The sequence below is a fragment of the Zalophus californianus genome, chromosome 12 (genome assembly GCF_009762305.2).
Source record: "Zalophus californianus isolate mZalCal1 chromosome 12, mZalCal1.pri.v2, whole genome shotgun sequence".
Lineage (NCBI taxonomy): Eukaryota > Metazoa > Chordata > Mammalia > Carnivora > Otariidae > Zalophus > Zalophus californianus.
This window is the reverse complement of record NC_045606.1, coordinates 22076280-22098089: the sequence shown is the minus strand read 5'-3', so window position 1 is coordinate 22098089 and position 21810 is coordinate 22076280. Positions and strand designations below refer to the sequence as shown.

At 38.2% G+C, this 21810-nt stretch overlaps 1 protein-coding gene and 1 pseudogene across 1 annotated transcript in view; one reads left to right on the top strand and one right to left on the bottom strand.

Annotated features, from left to right (window-relative positions):
* The window catches only part of MAGI2 (membrane associated guanylate kinase, WW and PDZ domain containing 2), a 555911-nt gene that overhangs the window by 334892 nt on the left and 199209 nt on the right, over positions 1–21810 (top strand). Inside the window, exon 9 of the mRNA XM_035723209.1 lies at positions 14695–15333. Within this exon, the coding sequence (XP_035579102.1) occupies positions 14695–15333 (639 nt within the window). The remainder of the gene's footprint in view (positions 1–14694; positions 15334–21810) is intronic.
* LOC113911194 lies at positions 5079–6272 on the bottom strand (annotated as a pseudogene).

Sequence of the window (21810 nt, the reverse complement as noted above, 5' to 3'; positions counted from 1 at the left end):
ATTTGCTTTTCCTTTACAAAAAAACAAAATTCTGCTTCTTAGCTTTAATCTTTCTTCACAAAGCAGGTAAATGCCTTGTCAGATTTAACATGATAATTGCATATTTAGTAGGTGAATAAACTTGAGAGCCTACAATCAAACCCATAGGGAAAAATAAAACTAAGACAAAAATTAGATAAAAACAATTCATAGCAGAAAATATGTGATATAGTTCCTATTTTCTATCCTCTCAGAGCTAATTCTGAATTTTAATTACTATTTTTTCCAATATCCTGACTCAAGTATTTTATGCTGAAGGAATTATTGAAAGATTGACTAGCGGACTTTTGATGTAGTAATAAATATTTATGATCTCCTGACTGTATTTTTATATTATTCATTGACTAAATCCTTGGATCTTTTGCTTCCATAGGCCAGTAATTACGTAATCAAGTGTGACTTTATGCTTTCTCTGTGTCAGTTTCCTGAGTAGAAGTCAAAATGCAAATGGTTTACAGTTACATGCCTTCAACAATCATCGATTATTGTTTATGTAGAAAAGTTAGCATGTCTGTGTAACTAAAATAGAAAATACAATGTACAAAAAAAAGCAGCAACAACTAAATGTTTCCTATGTTCTAGAAATTAGCTAATGAGGTAATTGCCCCTCCCATACTGAGGTCCATTCGAATTATCCACCCTGATTTCCGTTAATTGGGATACATAGGCCTCTTCCTACTAGTTCTGTCTTTTGGGATTTATGACAGCCAGATTTTCAAAGCTTAAACATCTCATAAAATACCTTAAACTATTTTTGTTCTTTTTTCCTGTATTTATTAAATGTTTATGACCTCAGAGTTATATCCTCAATGGTCCTCTTTTGTAGCTTGTTATTTTGTCTGTATTTTGTTTTGATGTACTTCCTTTATACTTGGGCAGCTGACTAGCCCATTCAAATATAGGTAATTCTATATTTGGGTGATTTCTTCATGTGGGCTACAAGTTGTGCATAAAAACTAGACTGGTATGTCATCATAAAATATCATGTACGTTTACATTATGCCAAAATTGCTATTCAGTTCAGGCAGTCAAAATGTGAAATTAGGTAAACAAACTCCACATGATTAACTTGTAGTGTAAGTCTTAAGAAATGCCAGGGGCACCTGGGTGGCTCAGCCGGTGAGGGTCTCTGACTCTTGATTTTGGCTCAGATCATGATCTCAGGCTCAAGCCTCCACGGTGAGTGCTCAGTGAGGGGCGGGGGGGGGGGGGGGGGGGAAGGGATCTGCTTGCCTCCCTTTCCCTTTGCCCACCCCCCCAGTACATGCTCACAAATGCGCTCTCTCTCTCAAATAAATAAAACAAATCTTTAAAAAGAAAAAAAGAAATGCCAAATAAATAGATCAAGTGGATCTTGAAATTTCATAGATTTATATAACCAGGCATGCATATAGTTAACACACAGGCCTGAATGTAACCCCAAACATAGAGATTGAGGCAGCTTTGCTACTTTGCAAATGTGATACTTAGTATCTCTAAGCTATGACCACTTCTGCAAAATGGGCATAGTATATTCTCCATCAGATTATCCCAAGGATTAAATGAGATTAATTCTCTAAAGTGGTTGGCAGAGCTTTTGGCACACAGTTTTACTATTCTTAGCACATAAATAGTAGCTTTATTATTAGCAAATTTGGTCATTGCTCTATGACCTCTAAAAATGTGTTTTTTCAGTAGAAAGGATTTAATTGTTTTAAATTTATTTAATTGTTTTAAATTTAATTGTTTTTGCATTATCTGGACCAAAAAAAATCAAGAGGCTACATAAGACTTTTACTTTTCAGTTGATTAATCTGGGACTATGTGGTTATGATTCTTGCATTTTACTATGATTTGCAAGAACTTGAAATAAAATAACGCGCTACTATTATAATTATGAAATTACTACTAGATTTGAGTTTAGAAAGCAAGAAATTTTCATTGTTTCCAACTTTATCATTAGCTATATTTGACTGGAACATAAAATGTATTGTAACCCTTAAGTGAGCAAAGTAACATAGAAACCTGTATCTATTCACATAGATATACGTTCAGTGGTTGTGGTAGAGGGAGGGACAGTTTAAAATCCTTGAGGAAATATCCTACCCTTGATTTCCACTAGGTCATGGTCTCAGGGTCTTGGGATCAAGCCCAGGATTAAGCAAGACCCGGGTCAGGCTCTGCACTCGTCAGGGAGCCTGCTTCTCTCCTTCTCCCTCTTCGTCTGCCCCGCCCCCCCGCCCCACCCCCAGTCATGTGCCCTCAGGAGCACACTCACTTTCTTGCTCTTTCTCAAAAATAAATAAATATTTTAAAAACTAAATAAAATAAAATCTTTGAAGATGATTCTCTGCTGACTTATTCCAATCCGTTTCAGTATGGTATAATAATTGTAACATTGGGAACAGCAGGGGATTATATTGTTTTTCTCTGTGCCATTTGTCTGTTGTATCTGAGAATAGAATAATCTCCCATTATCTGCAGGGAAATTGCTGCATATTTTCCTGAAACTCGTGGACTAGTGACATTATTCATCCCTGAAAGAATCTGTGTACAGAGTCTGGCATAGAAAGGGTCATGGGGAGATACACACCCAATGAGGAAGTCTTAGATGTCTGATATTATAAGAGACCATATTGATTTCCCTTTCTCTCCACATAAATCAATGAGATAGTAACCATCTTTCTCTGGATGCCAGATTTTTAGTGCAGCCAAGACAAAATTTCTCCCTCCCCTTTGCCATGTGTTTGAGGAATTTTTAATTGGCAATCTTTGGTGTATATGGCCCAATGAGCAGACTGACTTCTTGATACTTGTATAAAATATTGCTCTTTCAGAAACTGAAATTGGAAATAAAAGCATCCAAGTTTGAACGATCAAAGTCTGTCAGTGAAGATTCACATCTGCCAAGTCTGTTTCCCTCTTAACAAGTTAGCGGGGCTCTGTCCTCAAGCCTTGGACCCGTGTGTATGCAGTGTACACTCACATTTTGAGCATGGCACATTGGTTCTTCCTGCCAGCCATTTTATGAAGCTCGGCAACGTAATGCTACACCGGTTCAGAAGTCCATATGCAAGAAATATTCTGGCAGCCCCTGTTTCAGCAAGTCAGCAGGGGCTCTGCAGTTTTTCACATGAGGGAAGTGAAGGAGTAGATCAACATCATCTAATGTTACAGTACCAGTTAGGGATTGTTGATTGGCTTGCCGTGAAGGCACCAGCCAGAACATTTTGCAGAAATACCATACAGGGTGATAAAGATCTAAGGGTGAGAGCTTCCTTGGCCAAACGGCCCCAAAATAGACATCCCTCACCTTCATTCTGGATGCTGAAGACAGCGCCCAGCTCACCCTGGAGCAGATAGTCTATTTTTTTTTTTTTCTTCAAAAGCAATTCAAGGGGACAACGGTGCAGAATGTTATCTGGCATCTTGAAATAGGTTATTTCCCCCTCTTCTAATGTCAATTTCACAGTACCAAAAACTAAATTCTACTTTCCTTTGACTAAAAAGCACTGCTTCTACCTGCCTCAAAAGTGTGTATTGGCACGTCCATCAGTCAGGTCGCAAACCCTTGAAACCATTTGGCAGGAGGCAGCATTCTGAAATGAGATGGATGTCTCAGTCCTTTTCATCTCTCCCTGTTACTCATTTTTCTTGCTCAGTCAGAATTGCTGGCAATCCACAGTTGTGGGTTGAGCAAACTGTTGGAAAGCATGTCCACACTCAGTTCCCGGCTCCCCCCAGCCAGCTGTCCCCCATCCTTTCAGGGGAGGTTTTATAGCCATTTGATACTGTATTGGAGTAAGTTCAGAAGGTGGGGATGATCGTGCCACTTTGGCCTCTAGGAGCCATTTATATAAAAACAGAATCATGCTCCTTCAGGAATACAGTTAACGCTGTTTGAAAATAAGCATGCAAGTTGCTTACTATCCATATAAAATGACTCTTCCCCTACAAGGTACTTCTTCTGTAGTTTGAATTTTCAGAGGGGGTTGGGTGTGGTTGAGCATGTTGGTGTGATGCATTTGCCCCCTTAACACACAGGAACTCTACTTTTTTATCTTGCCTTCATAAACTTTCATTTTGCCAAGGTTTTAAGGTATATTTTTTAATTCTTTTGTTTTTATTTTCTTCCGGTGAAATCATAAGCTCTCTTTAGATGCAAGAACCCATTTTCATTTTATAGGATCCCTCTGATAACATATTTGTCTTTTTTCTGTTTGCTTAAAATTGATTACATTGTTTTAGAGAAATGACAGATTCACTGACCATTTCATGTTACTGAATTAAAGTGAGCAAGCTGTTTAGAAAGCCTCTGCTCTTTGGAGCTTTGCAAAAAACAGTCTTTTATGCTTTCTTTTTGCGTTCTCACTTCTAGTTTTAATCTGAAGTGTCGTTTCATCTTTGCCAAATCAGCAAATAATCAATGCCTTTAAATTCTCTTTTCTTTCTCCTTTCCAACAAAGTAAAATGCAAGTATTTAAATATATCTTACCACACAATGCCAAACACAAAGGAAATGTAAATAGATCGCTGGACTAATTCACATCTGCCAGTGAATAATTGTTGGATGCGTGCTGATTAGGCATAATTTTTTTTTTTTTAACCGAGCTTTTAATTAGGCATCTGCACCGGGTCACAGAAATGAAATTATAAAATGTGATTAAGAAGTCTTTCATTCTTTTTGAGAAATAAAGGGCAATGCCAACATCTTGATATCCTTTTGCTCGCAGTTAAGGTGTTGGAATCACTGACCGCTTTTGTAGAAAATCAAGGAACCTTGGGCTAGGCCCCCAGAAACTTGTCACTTACCTGTTTAGTGGCACCACAGAAGTTTCCCAGTGCCTTGTAGGAGAGCTTTCACATTCCCACAAGATGTAGGGACTCTTTTTTTTTTTTTTCAGAGCTTTTATATTTGAGTTTATTCTTCATTTAACTTTTAAAACACACTATAGTTGAATATTAAAACAAAAACAATAGCAAGTAGTGAGCTATGATTCTAGTCCTTCACTCATTCACTACCGCATATAAAATGCCAGCGGTGTTATTCACTGGCCCCATTAAGAGGTCTGACACTGAACACCACCCCTGGGATGATGCTCATCATCCTCATAGGCTTCCCCATTGTAATGGCGCCGTCCTTCCTGATTTGGATCAAAGTCCACCAGTTCTACCTGGTCCATTTCATCAGTCTCTTCTACTTCCTTCCTCTCAAGTAGGAGTTTTTCCAGCAAAGAGAGTTTATCAGGAGAGAGAAAGCCATTCTCAGGAAAGTTTTCCTTAAATTCGATGATTAGGCGACCCTTCTCATATGGTCTACGATAAATTGGCATGCCTTCATTTAGCACACACTCGATATCTCCATGCTTGACAATTTGACCTGGGTGAGAGGTGATGACTATGGTTCGGTTGTCAAGAGTAGATACTGGCTTTTGAAAGCTGCACGGTGCTTCAACCAGCTGTATGTCCATACACATGAAAAGGTCTTCTCCTCGCTGAGTAAAAACAGTGTGGTCCTTCTGATCTAAAACAATGATAATATCTCCTGGTTCCAGTCCTGGTTCTTGGTCTCCTTCACCATGGATGTTATCTTCTGGCCATCTTTCATGCCTTTGTCAATATGAACTTCTAGAATCTTCTACTCTCGAACTATCTTCCTCCCATTGCAACTTTTATATCTATCTTTGGGACTGATCCGTTCCCCATGGCCCTGGCACTCCATGCACACAGACTGAATTTGCTGAACCATTCCAGGTCCTATCTGATAAATTCTTATTTGCATTCCAGTACCTCGGCAATTGGGACAACATTCAACTGCTCCTTTCTTACCACCTCGGCCTTCACATTTATCGCAAATCACATTCTTTTGCAGAGCTAGTTTTCTTGTTGCACCATTATATAAATCTTCTAAGGTTACTGAGAGCTGAAGCACAACATTTTTACCTCTCCTTTCTCTCTGCATCCTTCCTCCTCCTCCAAAAAACATACCAAAGATTTCCACAGGGGAGCCAAAGCCACCACCAGCTCCACCTTCTTTAATTGCCTGTTCTCCTCCTTTGTCATATAATTCCCTTTTCTTTGCATCAGAGAGTACTTCGTAAGCTTCAGAAATCTGTTTAAGCTTCTCTCCTTCATTTGGATTCTTATCAGGGTGGTATTTCAAGGCCAGTTTCCTGTAGGCCTTTTTCCAGTTCCTCTTGGGTAGCATTGGGTTTGACCCCCAAAACATCATAGTAAGTGGTTTCTCTCACCATTTTCTACAGCCAGTGAGAGGGCCGAGGCCGGTGTGGGGGAGCGGGAAGGAGCGCATTGCTGGGCGCAACTCGGGCAGCCGCCCAAGATGTAGGTACTCTTAAAGCTGCACCTTAACCCGTTATGTTTTCTGGCTTTTCCATTTTACTTGAACAGAAACTAGATCGAGGAAAGTGAAATTGCTTGCCCAAGATCATACAGCTATTGAAATAATTTTTACCAGAGCTGATGTTTCAGGATGGTTCCTGAGTTTTGTGGGTTGCAGTGCCCTGTCACCTCTCTGCCTCAGAATTCTCAAAGCCTTCTTCCACGCAGCCTGTTTTGGAAGACTGCGGGAAGTTCATTGAGCTATTGGCAGTGGATTCCCCTGTTTACAATTAGTTGCTTCACTGCTTTCCTCCACTAACTTAACAAATCAAAAGAAAGTTGCAGTTCATCTCTCCCATTTTCATATTCAGGAATTAAAGATATTTTGTCCAGTGTTCCTACTGATATGATTTGAGGTGCACAGAAGAGTCCTCGGGTCAACATATGTCCTGGACTATTGTAAATTCTTAACATTCGTGTAGCAGTCTTGAGTTCGATTTTTTAAATCTCACCCAATTATTAGTGTGACTTTAGAGAAGTTATGTAACTTCTAGGCTCGGTTTTCATATGTACAAAGTATAGGTAACAGTGCCTATTTCATGTAGATTAGGTAAGATGGGGTTTGTAAATGCCAGGTAAATAGTATATGTGTTAAAATTTTGCAGTCATTATGGTCACAGATAGTCGAGGTGCTGTTAATGTGGTTAAGTGGATTGAAGAACTAAGCCATCAGGAAGACTAACACACTGGGAGAAGTAATTCACAGTCAACAACAGGAGGTGGCCAGAAAGAAGGTCAGAAAGGTGAGACCGGTCTCCAAGGGTAATTAGGAGTTTGTTAATGGGGACAAAGCCTGGAGAGAAGCAGGAGGCTGGAAAGAACAGAGCACATTTAGGGGTATGGCTGTGAGCTTGGGCAACTGAAGCACAGACTAGGTTGGAAAGAGGCGGGAGGTGATGAAAATATAGACTGAGAGCCTTTATGTGCTGTACTAGACTATTTGGACCCTATTCTCTATGAGAACAGGCGCTGAAAGATGTTAAGTAGAAAAAACATCAGCAAATATAATATAGAAGATGAGTTGCCAGGGAAGCAGGTGGAAGGCAAGACCCAGTGCTTGGCAGCCAGTGGTACTAATGTCCTTGACCTGCAGAATAGTCACACTCTCTTGGTTCCTGAGCCAATACTGACCAGAAGAGGGGTTTTATTAAGAATCCCATGTACACCTAGAGGTCTGTGTGGGGTAGGATTAGGGAACTCCATAATCCCACAGGCTCACTGATTCATGTTGTATGCTAGGCTTCCCCTCTCTCTTTCTCTTGTCTTTTCTGCTATGACATCAGGGAGACCAGCTAAGAGAGTGTTGCAAAAGTTCATACAATAGATGGTAAGGTCCTGACCTCAGGTGGTAGAAGTAGGAGAAGAAGGGAAGGAACCAATTGCAGACATAGCTAAGAGGTAGATAGATCCAGAACTTTGTCTTAGAATTTCGGAGTGAAAAAACTACCCTAGAGGTCATCTGGTTCAGTCTGCTCTTTTTATAACACGGTGCCTGAGTCACAGTAGTAGTTGAGTATAATAAATATTTGCTGAGTAAATGAGGGATAAGAACCAGAGATGTGTTGACACCACTAATTATTGACATACCTAGCATAAGGACATAAATCTCTTGACACCTAAATCAGTGCTCTCTCCGTATGCCACACTTAGTTTTATAATGTTAGAAAAAAATAAAACATTATTGGAACCTTATTTTAGTGCTATGGCTCAATTCACTTCATTTTCATTCACAATGTGACTTAAAATGTAGCATATCAGAATTAATAAACTAAGACTTTTCTGATGAGGGCATTTTGTCCTACCTCTAATACTTTCATAATGTAAGTATTTGTTTTTGCATTTCTGCATAATGGGAGGATGTCTGCAATAATGCTATCTGCCGGACAGATGTTTAAAGTCAATAGAACCATGGAAGGTGCAGAATTTCCTAGGTGGAATCTCCTCCAATTAATGGCAGTTTTAATAACTTTCACTCTAAAGAGACCATTTGGGAAATTTAGAAACTGCTTTAAATTATCCAAGAGAATGATGTTTCTATTTTATGAGAACCAGAAATAAAGGAAATAGTCTTGGTTTTTAAGCAAAAAAAAAAAAAAAAAAGAATAGATTTAGGTACCAGGGAAAACTTTGGGGCAGTAAGAGATATAGAACCCTGTAACAGGGTCATCAAGGAACCTGAGAAAATAAGACAAAGGTCCATTTATCTTCTTGGGTATTTCTCTCCAGACCTTTCTCACTTTGTGACATTACAGAGAATATACCAAGAGCCACAGATGTGGATGTTCTAAGTTCTACCCTCCACCCCCACCACCGCTGCCAGACAATTCAGGCTATCTGATCCTTCTACCCTCAGTGCATTGTATTTATATTCCAGAAAAGAATGAGGAATCCAAGGATACTTTCATGAGTCACTAGTCTGCCCTGCTGGGAAATAGTGTATTCAGTTATAAGGATGAACGTATCTGTCCTCTCAAATTTCTGCAAGCAAACTGTCAAGTAATTTAATAAAATTCAGCAGTTTCCTTTTAAAATTTTGAACTATTTATTCTTTGTCATCCTTAGGATATTTCTATTTTCCACTCATTACCATTTATTTGTTTAAAAGTTTAATAGATGTATTTATATATGTGACATTACAATAGTTCTGTACCATTTACAGAACATTTTCATAGACACCTCTTTTCTACAGGGTAGGTAGAGCAGATGTCAATTATCTCCATTCTGTAGATGAGGAAACCGATGTTGAATGACTTGCTTGAAGAGCAACCCAAAGAGACCCAGCTTCAATTCTGTGTGTCCATCTGGTATACCACAGTGCTTCACTTTAGAGAATAAACTATGTTAAGGGCAGTTATTTTCAATTTAATTGAAGTGTTGAGTTGTACACGCTCACAAGTGTATGTCAGAATTTATTATGTTTTTTGGGGGGGTTGTAGAGTAAAAAGAGAATGAATGTTCAATATCATAATAAAATGTCTTATAATAATATTATATATATTATATACATATTATAATATATATGGGAGTAGTGGGTGAGATTTTTTTTTTCTTTTAGCAAAAATTTAGATGACTTGGTGAAAACATAAGTTAGAAACAATAGAGGCAGCACATTTAGCTATGAAATCTATTCCAGTTTTCCTCTAAGTCTTTGTATCCTTTATTCCATACGAATGTATCCTAAATGCCTGAAGAGTTCTAAACATAGTAATATTATTCTATTGATTTTGTGGGGAAAACTTGGAACAGGTAGAAAACTTCCACAAAGGAATAAAGTCAGAGATGAATTTGTACTGACAAATATGATGAGGTAGTAGCAATCGGAGCAGGAATGATGGAAGATATCTTTGAAAAAGTGAAGGAAAGGATGAATCAGTTGGGATGGAATTACACACAGAAAGGAAGTGCCCATGAGGAGAGAGGAATAGCAGAATTCAAGTAAAAGGCAAGGAGCAAGTTGTAACTTGTGAGCAGTTAAGACACCGGCATCGCAAGAATGGGAACTTATTGGATGGTGAAGACAAAAATAAGTTGGAAAGCCTGCTGGTAAAGAGCGTTAACCAGCACATCTAAAATTGAGTAGTTTGAACTTAATGGAGGAGACTACAGGATGAGAATGGAATGTGAAGTAAGTTATTCTAGTCTAGTCCAAGATGGTGGTTAAGGAAGGTAGACAGCAGGTGGTAAGTGAGAGAGGCTAAAAAGGAAGTTTTGCACACCCCGGTGACTCAACGAATGTGGGAGCAGAAGAAAGAAGTATAAAAATAACTGCACTTTAAGCAGTGCCTTATGAAAAGTGCCCTGTTTTATCCAAAATAATGAAGTACCCAAGAGGTATCCAGTAGTGTGTTTTGATTCCCGTGACTAAGAGAGGGACCAGTTGGCTTGGAACATGTTTTCATACAGGCCAGCAGTTTTAAACTTCTGCTTCATCAGCCTGACTCTCCTTCACTTGCACTTTGAAATCTCTTCATTGGGAATTGGGTCTTTATGAGACCAGCTCTACTGGAGACCCCAAGGTCATCAGTCACTGCAAATTTGACCCATAGGCCCAAGGACAGTAGCCCTAATGCAGCTGGCCCCAATAGGGCCTGAAGTGAATGGCCACATAGGAAACAGTAGACGGCAATGAAAATGGGTGCTTGGCTTGCAAACGAGATGCATCATTTTATTTTTATGGAAAACCTTTCCTTGGTAAAATTAAAAGTGTTTTCACAAGCATGATCTCATTCTCACAGTAGCCGTGTGAAAGAGGAAATGGAGGAGATGTTTTAGTTCCCATTTTATAAAAGCATAGAGAGGGAGAGATCAAGTGACTCTTTTCCCAATTCTCCCTCTTAAATAGGCCAACGGGGCTTGAGCTAGAGCCAGTTCTCCTAATGACGTCTCTTTCTGTGCTCTGAAGCCCAGTCTATCCCAGGACTTGGCATGGCACCATCGGATGGCATTTACCAGGTGGCTCATATTTTTATTTCACAACATGTCAATGACATCCATACAGCACAGTCTATAAATATCCTACCCAATTCGTTCTATCTGAACAGGCAAACGTTTCCTTACAAATCCATCTACAACAATTGTGGTATGACACAATGTCTAGGCATCTATACACATTTTTTTAAGTGAGCAGTTGAGTACTGTCACGTTGTCGGTTTTATCCTGTGATAACTGACCACTCATCGTTTACCTTCAGGAAGCTTCTGCACGGCTCTCTAAAGATACCACTTTCTCACTGCTTGCTTGATGACTTGAAAAATTGCTCTGAGTGGAAAATATCCATAAATTTTAAAAGCAGTCTTACCAAGAACCACAAATAGTTCTCATTCTGTTTCTAAATAGCAAGATCACATTAGAACTCAAAAATAGATAACATTAATCACTATAATTCAAATAACTACTCTCTAGACCTGGCAGGGAACCTGGAGAGCTTAGTTCTTTTCCCTATGAATTTCTGGCATAGCGTGCTTGGGGGGCGGGGAGTTTGTTTAACAGTGTTTCAAGTTAGGGAAAGCCTTAGAGGAAAGTGACATTTGTTACCTTCCTGTCTTTTATCTGCCCACTCAGAAACCCATACTCAGCCTTGATTGTGACTGGGGTGGGAATATCTTGGTGGGACTGTCCTGATTTTTATAGGAGGATATAACCAAGGACAGATAATAATTACTGAAATAGCAGTCATCCTTTGCATAACAATTTGCAGCTTACAAACACTGTCACCTGCATGATCTCATTTGTTATTTCCCATAGAACAATAAGTTGCTATTATTATTATTCCTCATTACTTGTGAAAAATGTGAGTCACAGAGGATTTAAGTTAGTTTTGAAAGTCACACAGCTAGGAAGTGATGAAGCTGGAAACCGGAGCAAAGTCTTCTGACACCCTGCCCCATGTAATGTCAGCTATACCATGCAGCCTCCCAAACCTACCAAAAATGTTGGATCAAAAGAATGGAGGTGGGCAGAAAAGTAGTCAATGTGTTAAAAAAAAAAAAAAAATGTAAAGGACTAACCAAATAGGAAAAAATGAGGAAATGAGATGTACTAAAGAGGAAACCCCAATGGCCAATAAACATATGAAAAGATGCTCACCCTCATTAGCAATCTTGCAAATGCAAATTAAAACCATGATCACACCCATTAGATCGATAAAAAATAAGTCTGAGAATGCCAAGTATTATATTAGATAGGGAGCAATGAAAATTCTGATATACTAGAAATGGGGGTGTAAATCAATTTGACCTATTTAGTCAGTCATTTGCCATGACATAACAAAGTTGAAGAAGCACGTGGTCTCGGCCCAGCAATTCAATGCCAAGGTCCGTACCTCAGAACAACTCCACCATAAGTGCACAAGGGCCATGGAAAGAGATTATTAGCAGAATTATCTTTAGTAGCCAAAAATTCACAAGAACCCAAGCATCCAATAACCCAAGAACAGACAAATATTAATCAAGTAGTGACGTAGCCATCCAGCAGTTACTCTATTGCAATGAAAATTGGTGAACTCGAGGTCAAAGTATCAAGTAGATAAACATCACAAATACATCTGGAAGGAAATTACAGAAGGTTAATATGTATACCATTTACAATGATTTTAAAATATGCAAAACCATATTTGGGGGGATGTTATTATTTAGGGATTAAATTTTACTTAGGGACATTATTTACAGGTACCTGGATATGTCATAAAAGCATAAAGTGCATGTGAATAATGCAGGACAGTGATTATGTTCGGAGAAGGCAGTAAGTGGGAGGGAGGTGCCACCTGGAGGACCCCAACTCATATGTTCAATGTTCTCATCATTGCGTTGGATGATGATACACAGTCTTTATTCTTCTCTCAACCTTGTAATGTGTAAAATAGATGATCCTAACTTTAAGAATAGAAGAGGCCGGAAGAGAAGAAAAAGGTTTGTCTGGATCAGATGCTTCTCTGGGTCTCTGGGATGACCAGACCAGTTGAAAATGACGCCAGAGAGTCCCCATTTGCCCTGGTCTAATGGCAAATCATAGTAGCAGAGAAACGATGCTCATCACAACTCAGCCCTAAGTCCTGCTCCAAAATTCCTGCCATTACACCAACACCCTTTCTGACACACACAATTGAAGTGTGAAGTTCCATCTAACAAATCCCGGAGTCTGTGACATTTTCTAGAATCACACTTAAGCTGAATCCCAGAAAATGTTTGTTTGACTTTTCTGTCTTCATATCTTTAGCACTTTCAAGCAGGTCCCTAGCATTTGGGAAGAGCGAGTGTTAACTGAGTCTATGTTGTTGAGAGTATTTTACTCAGGAATGTTTTATGCGTAGAATTATTTATTTTAGAATGCTTAGAGTGGAGTAATCATTTCATATCAGACACCTAAGAAAAGCTAGAGAAGTATTTAACTCTGAAAGTTCAACTCTGTTTTACATTTTTGGTGTTTGCAATTTTGATGGGCAAGGATGTCTCAGTATGAAATCCCCAGCCATTTGCACTACCCATTTCAGAATTATCCTGATAAATTAATACCTGCTGAGTTACTCATTTGACAGTCTGTGAAAACATGTCTTTTTATCCCTCATATACTCCTCAGCGTAGTCAGGCACAATCTCAATTTGCAAGCATAATTCTCAAATATTATGGTTTGTGGGAACAAAAATATCAACCCATAATAGGACAGTTCTCTAAAAGCAAAATTGTCATTCATACATAATGGAAATTTTTAAACAATTATCTCAACCAAGCGTGTTTTTTCTGTATCTTACGGAGGAAATACTGTTTTTCAGAATTTTTATTTTATAATGAATAGTTAACATTCAGAGCATTTTTTAATATCATAAAGTTAACATCTAACCAGTGGACATCTGTAACTCTAGGATAATTCGTTGGGGAGAGAGGACAAATGGCTTTTTAAAAAAGATCCCCAGAAATATTAATTAATCTAAGATCAGAGGATGAGTCTATGGGCAGCCTTCTATTGAAAGCCAAGGTCCCAAATCCCCTCCATCCTATTTTAAGCAATAGTGATCTTAATAGTGGTCCACATTTATTGGGCACTCACCATGTGTCAGGCACAATGCCAGACACTTTTCCTGCATTATCTTATTTAATCCTCACAACAACTTTACGAATGAGGAACTGTGCCTCAAAGCAGGTACGTCACTTGCCCAATATCACGTATCTGCTAAGGAGTAGAGTCAAGATCCGGACCCAGGTCCCTGATCCCAGAACCAGTGCCCTTGACCTTTGCTTGTGTATACACAGAACCTTTGTAATTACATCTTGCTATAGATGGAGAAAATAAATGGGCAAAATCTTTCCTCTGCCATAAAAAAGAAAAGTAGCAGTTGACTCAGTCAAGTTATACCAAAAAAACCCACATACCGGGGCTTTCTTTTTCATCTAAAACATGACCATCACTTCTCAATAGTTTGAAATTCTATTAACTGAATTGCACTGAAGATGGAAATGAAGATGAAAAAGAAGCATAGAATGTGTGCTTCCTCAAGGTACAAATGCTTGTAAACTTTTCTTTCTGAACACAAAACTGTTTCTGAACTCCAAGAATAAACACATAGCATTTTTTTTCATCATTTGATCATTGTATTTGTTGGCAGACCTGTTGGTAACCTTGAGTCACCTACAGTGAATTTAAATATTATTCTAATTGATTTTCTCACAGCTTACTGAGAAACAGATTGCCTCTTTTACTAGTCTCATAAATAATTCCATTTCTCTATGTCAACTTTAATTGAACTTACCTCATGTTGTCAATCTCTTTCCTTTTTCCTTGCAGGTGATGTCATTGTCTATATTAATGAAGTTTGTGTCCTTGGACATACTCATGCAGATGTAGTCAAACTTTTCCAGTCTGTTCCTATTGGTCAGAGTGTCAACCTGGTGTTGTGTCGTGGCTACCCTTTGCCCTTTGATCCTGAAGATCCTGCTAACAGCATGGTGCCACCCCTTGCAATAATGGAGAGGCCACCTCCAGTGATGGTCAATGGAAGACATAACTATGAAACATATTTGGAATACATTTCTCGGACCTCACAGTCGGTTCCAGATATAACAGATCGGCCGCCTCATTCTTTGCACTCAATGCCAGCTGATGGTCAACTAGATGGCACGTATCCACCACCCGTCCATGACGACAATGTGTCTATGGCTTCATCTGGGGCCACCCAAGCTGAACTTATGACCTTAACCATTGTGAAAGGTGCCCAGGGCTTTGGCTTCACTATTGCTGACAGTCCTACAGGACAGCGGGTGAAACAAATACTTGACATTCAGGGATGCCCTGGCCTGTGTGAAGGCGACCTCATTGTTGAGATCAACCAGCAGAATGTACAGAACCTGAGCCATACAGAAGTAGTGGATATACTTAAGGACTGTCCCATTGGAAGTGAGACTTCTTTGATTATCCATCGAGGAGGTAAGATAAACACTACTCAGTAATAAAATATGCAGGTAAAATAATAGGACCTTTACAATACTATCATAAAAATGGAGGTTTTCCTCGAGTTGAATGAAATCATACTTTAAAAAATAAAAGTCAAAGAATAGGAGAGAAAAACAAGAGTCCAGGAAGCGATGGGTGGTTTTTTTTAATTTTGAGAATATATATTTTCTTCCTATTTTATATTAAACACAATAAAAGTAGTGCTTTCTGTCTCACAAATGTATCTTAGTACGAACTTGGAGGGTAAAGCCTGAATCCCCAAATATGAGTGGTTTATATTCCAAAAGTTCATTAATATATCGGTTGTAGAGATCTCAAACTGGTTTCCCATTGACTTAATTAAGAAATCTGGTTCTTCCAATCAAGTCAGTGCTCTGTACTGTGCTTAGGATTCTAGCTAGCAGGTGGAAGCTGGTTCAACCCTGTCCAAGTTCAAATATAGTCTTCATAATCCCCATAAGGACATTTGGGAACTGGTTGTGGCAGAAAAATCTTTTTTGAGTCATGAATGGGAATGCTTAGGAAACTTCTTCCACTACAAAGGTACTCCTCCAGCAATAATTACTCATGGTGCCTTCCATGACCTGGGCAGGAAATTACAGAACAGGGTTAGGGCTGAAGTTCTAAGCTGGGTGTTCTAGGTGAACTATGGAAATCGGAGCACTGAGGAAGGTGGTAGGAACTCTGAGCCGTGGGCGTTTCCTCCCTTCTACTTTCTGGGGAAGGGAATGGGGCTAAGAGGAAGACCCCTCCTTCATTCCTCTGCTACTTTGCTCTTAACTATCAGTGACACTAGGGAGAGAAAGGAGGGAAGGGCCACAGATTGGAAGGATACTTGAAAACAGAATATAAAGGAAAAGGCTCAGGCTAAGTCCTCGTCTTCTGCTTACCAGTTCTGGGACTTGGGACCCTTAAAGTCCAGGAGCCTCAGAAGCCTTGGCTGTTATATTGGGATGATAATACTCCCTAACGTGGTGGTCATGGTTCTTCATATCGAATGGCCCACCATTGGTGTTCATGAAATGTGTGTTCAGAGTAAAGGAACGCTGAAGCTACAGCAAGGGTGGGGCAGAAGGAGCAGCTCTTCGAGGAACTCATGCTTGAAGAACACAGTGTGGCCAACATATGTGATTGTCTATTCAGAGCACTGAAAACAGCAGGAGAGCCCTGTCGGTTTGAAATGCAAAGGAAGGCAGTCAAAGCTTGAAAGAAGCACCTTTTACGATTTATTTGGCCCTCACTGCAGGTGTTTCCACTTCAAGGAAGTATTTACATTATTGATTCCTTGTGTGAAAATGGACATCAAATGCTAGGCATTTTTTGAGGAACGCTGTACAAAGTATTATGTTCCTATATTAAAAAGGGAAATTATGATAGCAGAAGTCTTAAATTTGACCTTCTTAAGGCGTTGTTACAAAATAGCCCTTGAATCTTTATAATTAAATATTGACAGTGTGTTTTAATTTCTCCCATTGCTTGTGTACGATTAAAACAAATATTCTTAATTAAAGCCGTATCTTCATAGCATGCAGTTGAAAAGCAAATCTTTGTAACAGGTTCTTGATATTAAAAGGTATACTGAAAATCACTGTGCAGTATAGCCACTCTCTGATTCATAGAAATGAGTTTGTGTACATATCCTATATAATGACTTTTTTTTAAAAGGCATGGCATATGGGGCGCCTGGGTGGCTCAGTGGTTGGGCATCTGCCTTCGGCTCAGGTCGTGATCCCAGGGTCTTGGGATCGAGCCCCGTGTTGGGCTCCCTGCTCATCGGGGAGCCTGCTTCTCCCTCTCCCCTCTGCTCATGCTCTCTTTCTCAAATAAATAAATAAAGAGAGCTCATGCTGTCTTTCTCAAATAAATTTTAAAAATAAAAGGCATGGCATAGCAGGAAAAAATATTTTGAAATCACCTATAGATAGATAGATAGATAGATAGATAGATAAACGCCCACTATCAGCTAGACCACCCTATTCTCGCTCTTTTTTTTCCCCTCTGTTTTTCCCACCTCTCCTTTAATCCTTCAGGATGTCACATTTTGTTTGCATTTTGCTTGTATTTGGGGGTAAGGAATTGGTTTTTATTTTGTGGCTAGTGTAGACCTGCAGAATGTAGTACCCTGTAATAAAGTACTTCTAGTCAAAAACCTCTTGTGTTTCCCCAGGTTCCCACAGTTTGCACTCATCTCTCTGAAATTATAAGGAACTAATACCATGTTTTTGTGATGAAATTTTTCGTAATTATTTTGGCTTTTCTAGATTCTTTCCATTTTCATATAAATTTTGGAGTCATCTTTTGCTTTCTCTTATTATAGGCTACTCAAAATTGCTCATAGCCTCATTCAGATACGTCCAGACCTTCAAGAGCAGAGTCATAGGCCTGGGTCCTTCTATCGGAATTGTGATTCTTTGTTTGTTTTAATTATTTACTAGGATTTTTAGTTTTTAAAGCAGTAATATACATGGTTTAATTTTTTTAAACAGTGTCAGAAGGTATACAATGGGAGAAATAATTCTCTTTCCTGTCCCAGACTTTCAGTCCTTTTTTCAGAGGCAGACATGTTTTTTGAATATACACTCCCAGAAATATTGTGGTCTTAACTAGCACATGCATGAATATATGTAGTATGTTTACTATAAATGATATACATACATATGTCTTACTCTAAATATCTTGGTTATTAGGGTAAATATTTCATTTTTAACACACACCATTTTGGAGTAACTTACATAACATAAAATTTACCCACTTAAAATGTATACATCAATAAGTTTCACTAAAGTGATATTTTTGTGTAACAGTCACCATAATCCTTAGAACATCCATCATCTCAAGTTCCCTCGGCCCCAGAAAATCACTAATATGCTTTCCGGATAGTTTTGCCTTTCTGGAAATTTTTTATAAATGGAATCATACCAGGAGCACCTGGGTGGCACAGTAGGTTAAGCACCGGACTGTTGGTTCTGCTCAGGTGGTGACCTCATCATGGTCATGAGATCAAGCCCACATTGGGCTCCGTGCTCAACTTGAGATTCTCGCTCTCCCTCTGCCCCCCCCCCCCCGCTTGTGCTCTCTCTCTCTCTGAAATAAATAAATCTTTAACTAAGTCAGTCAATCAATCAATCAATCAATGGAATCATACAATAGATAGTCTTTTACATAACAGAATGCTCCTGTGATTCACCCACGCTGGCGCATCTGTGAGTAGTTTATTTCTTTTTATCACTGAGTAGTTAGTATTCCATTGTATGGATCTACCGCTTTTTAAAACCCACTCACAGATGGATGGACATTAGCGTTGTTTTCAGGTTTTGACATCCATAAATAACGTTGCTGTGAACACTTAGATGTAAGTGTTTGTATGTGCGTATGTTTTCATTTTTCTTGACGAGATACCTAGGAGTGATACTGCTGGGTTATATGACAAAATATATATTTAAATTGTTAAGAAATTGCCAGAATGTTTTCCAAAATGACTATACCATTTTACATTCCCCACTAGTAATGTATGAGGTTTCCAGTTTCTGCCCATTGTTGCCCTTAGTTGGTATAGCCAGTCTTTTTGATTACAGTCATTCTAGTGTCTGTATAATGATACCTTTTTTGTCATTTTAATTTACGTTTCTCAATTCTTTATGTGTTTACAACATTCTGATGTGTTTATTAGCATTCATATATCTTCTTTGATGGCATGACTACTCAAGATTTTGCCCATCTGAATATTTATTGCACTATTTATCTTCTTATTACATTGTAAAAGTTCTTTATGTATTCTGATTACATGTCTTTCATAAGATATATGGTTTTCAAATATTTTCCCCCGTCTGTGGCTTGTCTTTTCATTTTCTTAATGGTTCCTTTTGAGGCACGGAAGATTTTAATTTTGATGAAGTCCAATTTATCAGTGTTTTCTTAGTGGATTATTATTTTGGTGTTGTATCTGTGAAATCTCTGCCTGACCCGAGGTCACAAACTTTTTCCTGCTTTCTTTTAGAAGTTGTATAATTTTAGCTCCTACATTTAGATCTATATTTTAAGGTCTGTGGATAGTGTGAGGTAAGGGTCTAATGCATTTTATTGTATATGGAATTTAATTGTTCTAGAACCATTTGTTGAAAAAAACTATCCTTTCCTCTTGGATTACCTTGTGGCACTTCAATATTTTATTAAACTAGCATAAATGTGAGGGTTTATTTCTAGACCCTATTCTGTTCCAGTGATCTATATGTTTATCCTTATGATAATGCCATACTTTTTAGATTACTTTAGCTTTCTATCAAATCTTGAAATCAGGTAGTGTGAATCCTCTAACTTTTGTCTCCTTTTTCACAATTATCTTGGCTATTCTAGATTCTTTCCACTTTCATATAAATTTTGGGATCATCCTTTTTATTTTACTTATCTTAAATAAAAGGGTTATGGAGATTATGGTGTTGCTCCAAATATGTAGAATAATTTGTGAAGAATTTCCAAGCTAACACTGAATCTCTTGATTCATATATATGGTATATCTCTTCATTTATTTAATCTCCTTTAATTCCTTTCAGCAGTGGTTTGTAGTTTTCAATGCACAGATCTTATACTTCTTCTGTTACACTTATTCCTAGCTATTTTATTGTTTTTGACATTATTGGGAATGGAATTATTTTCTTAATGTCATTTTCAGATTGTCATTTGCTAATGCATAGAAATACATTTGATTTTGTTTTGGATCTCATACATTGCAACCCTATTATACTCACTTACTTATGTTTTTTTTTTATAAATTTCATAAGATTGTCTACATAGATTATTATGTTGTCTGATGTTACAGTTTTATTTCCTCTCTTCCAATTTGTATGCCTTTGATTCCTTTACCGTGCCTTATAACACTAGCTAGAAACTCAACTATGATGTTTCATGGAAGTGATTATGAGCAGACATCCTTGTCTCATTGTCAGTTTCGTGGGGGGGGGAAGCATTAATCTTTCACCATTAAGTATGATTTTAGGTGTAGGCTTTTTATATGCCCTTTATCAGGTTGAGAAAGTTCCCATCGATTGTTAGTTTGTTGAAAATTTTAATAATCAATGTATCTTGGCTTTGAACAAAAGTTTGTGGGTTTTTTTTTCCTGAAACTATTGAGATGATCATGTGATTGTTTTTTGTTTTGTTTTGTTTTGTTTACCTTTTATTAATACAGTGTTGGGAAGCCTGGGTAGGCTCAGTCAGTTAAGCGTCTGCCTTCGGCTCAGATCATGATCCTAGGATCCTGGGATGGAGTCCCGAGTTAGGCTTCTTGCTCAGCAAGGAACCTGCTTCTCCCTCTGCCTGCCTTTCCCTCTGCCTGCTGCCCCCCACCTGCTTGTGCTCTCTCTCTCTCTCTTTCTGACAAATGAATAAATAAAATATTTAAAAAAATACAATGTTATACATTACATAATTTTTAAAATTTTTTACAGGGAAGGGGCATAGGAAGAGGGAGAGAGAGAGAGAATCTTCAAGCAGATTCCACACTGGGTGTGGAGCCCACACAGGGCTCAATCTCACCACCCTGAGATCATGTCCTGAGCCGTTATCAAGAGTAGGATGCTTAACTGACTGAGCCACCCAGGCGCCCCCTACATGATTTTTTAAAAGATGTTGAACTAATTTTTGCATTCTGATATAACCCCATTCGTGTATAATTATTTTTGTATGTTGCAGACTTTTGTTTGCTTATATTTTATTAAGATTTTTTGAACCTACTTGGGGAGAGATTTTCTTTGGTTTTCTTTTCACGTAATGTCACTGTCTGGCCTTTGTGTCAGGATAATCCTGGCCTTATAACATAAGTTGCAAAGTGTTCCTTCTCTTTTTTCTGAAAGAGTTTGTATGGGGCGGATATTAATTCTTCCATAAAAGCTTGATAGAATTCACCAGTGAAGACATCTGGGCTGGATTTTTATTTGTAGAAAGATTTTTGTTTACTAATTAAATTCATTTTCTTGATTTAGGCCTATTCCAATTTTCCAATCTTCTTCAATCAGTTTTTGGTAATTTATTTATTTCTATGAGTTTTTACAATTCATCTAAGTTGTCAAATTTGTTAGCATAAAGTTTTTAACAAATTTCATAAAATTGCTTCCTAAGAATCAACTTTCAGATTCATTGTTTTTCTATTTTCTATTTCAATGTGTTCCACTCTGATCTACTTGCCTCGTGATTGGTTTACTTTGCCTTTCTGTCTTCAAGCTTAGATTAATGATTCTACTCCTCTTAATAAAAGCGTTAAAGCTATAAATTTCACTGTAAGCACTTCTTTAGCTTAATTTCATAAATTCTGATATGCTGTTTTCTTTTTCATCCAATTCAAGGTATTTTTTTTATTTCCCTATGATTTCTTTTTTGATGCATAGGTTACTTAGAAATGTGTTATTTTTCAAACATTCAGGATTTCCCAATTCTTTCCTGTGAATTTCTAATAAT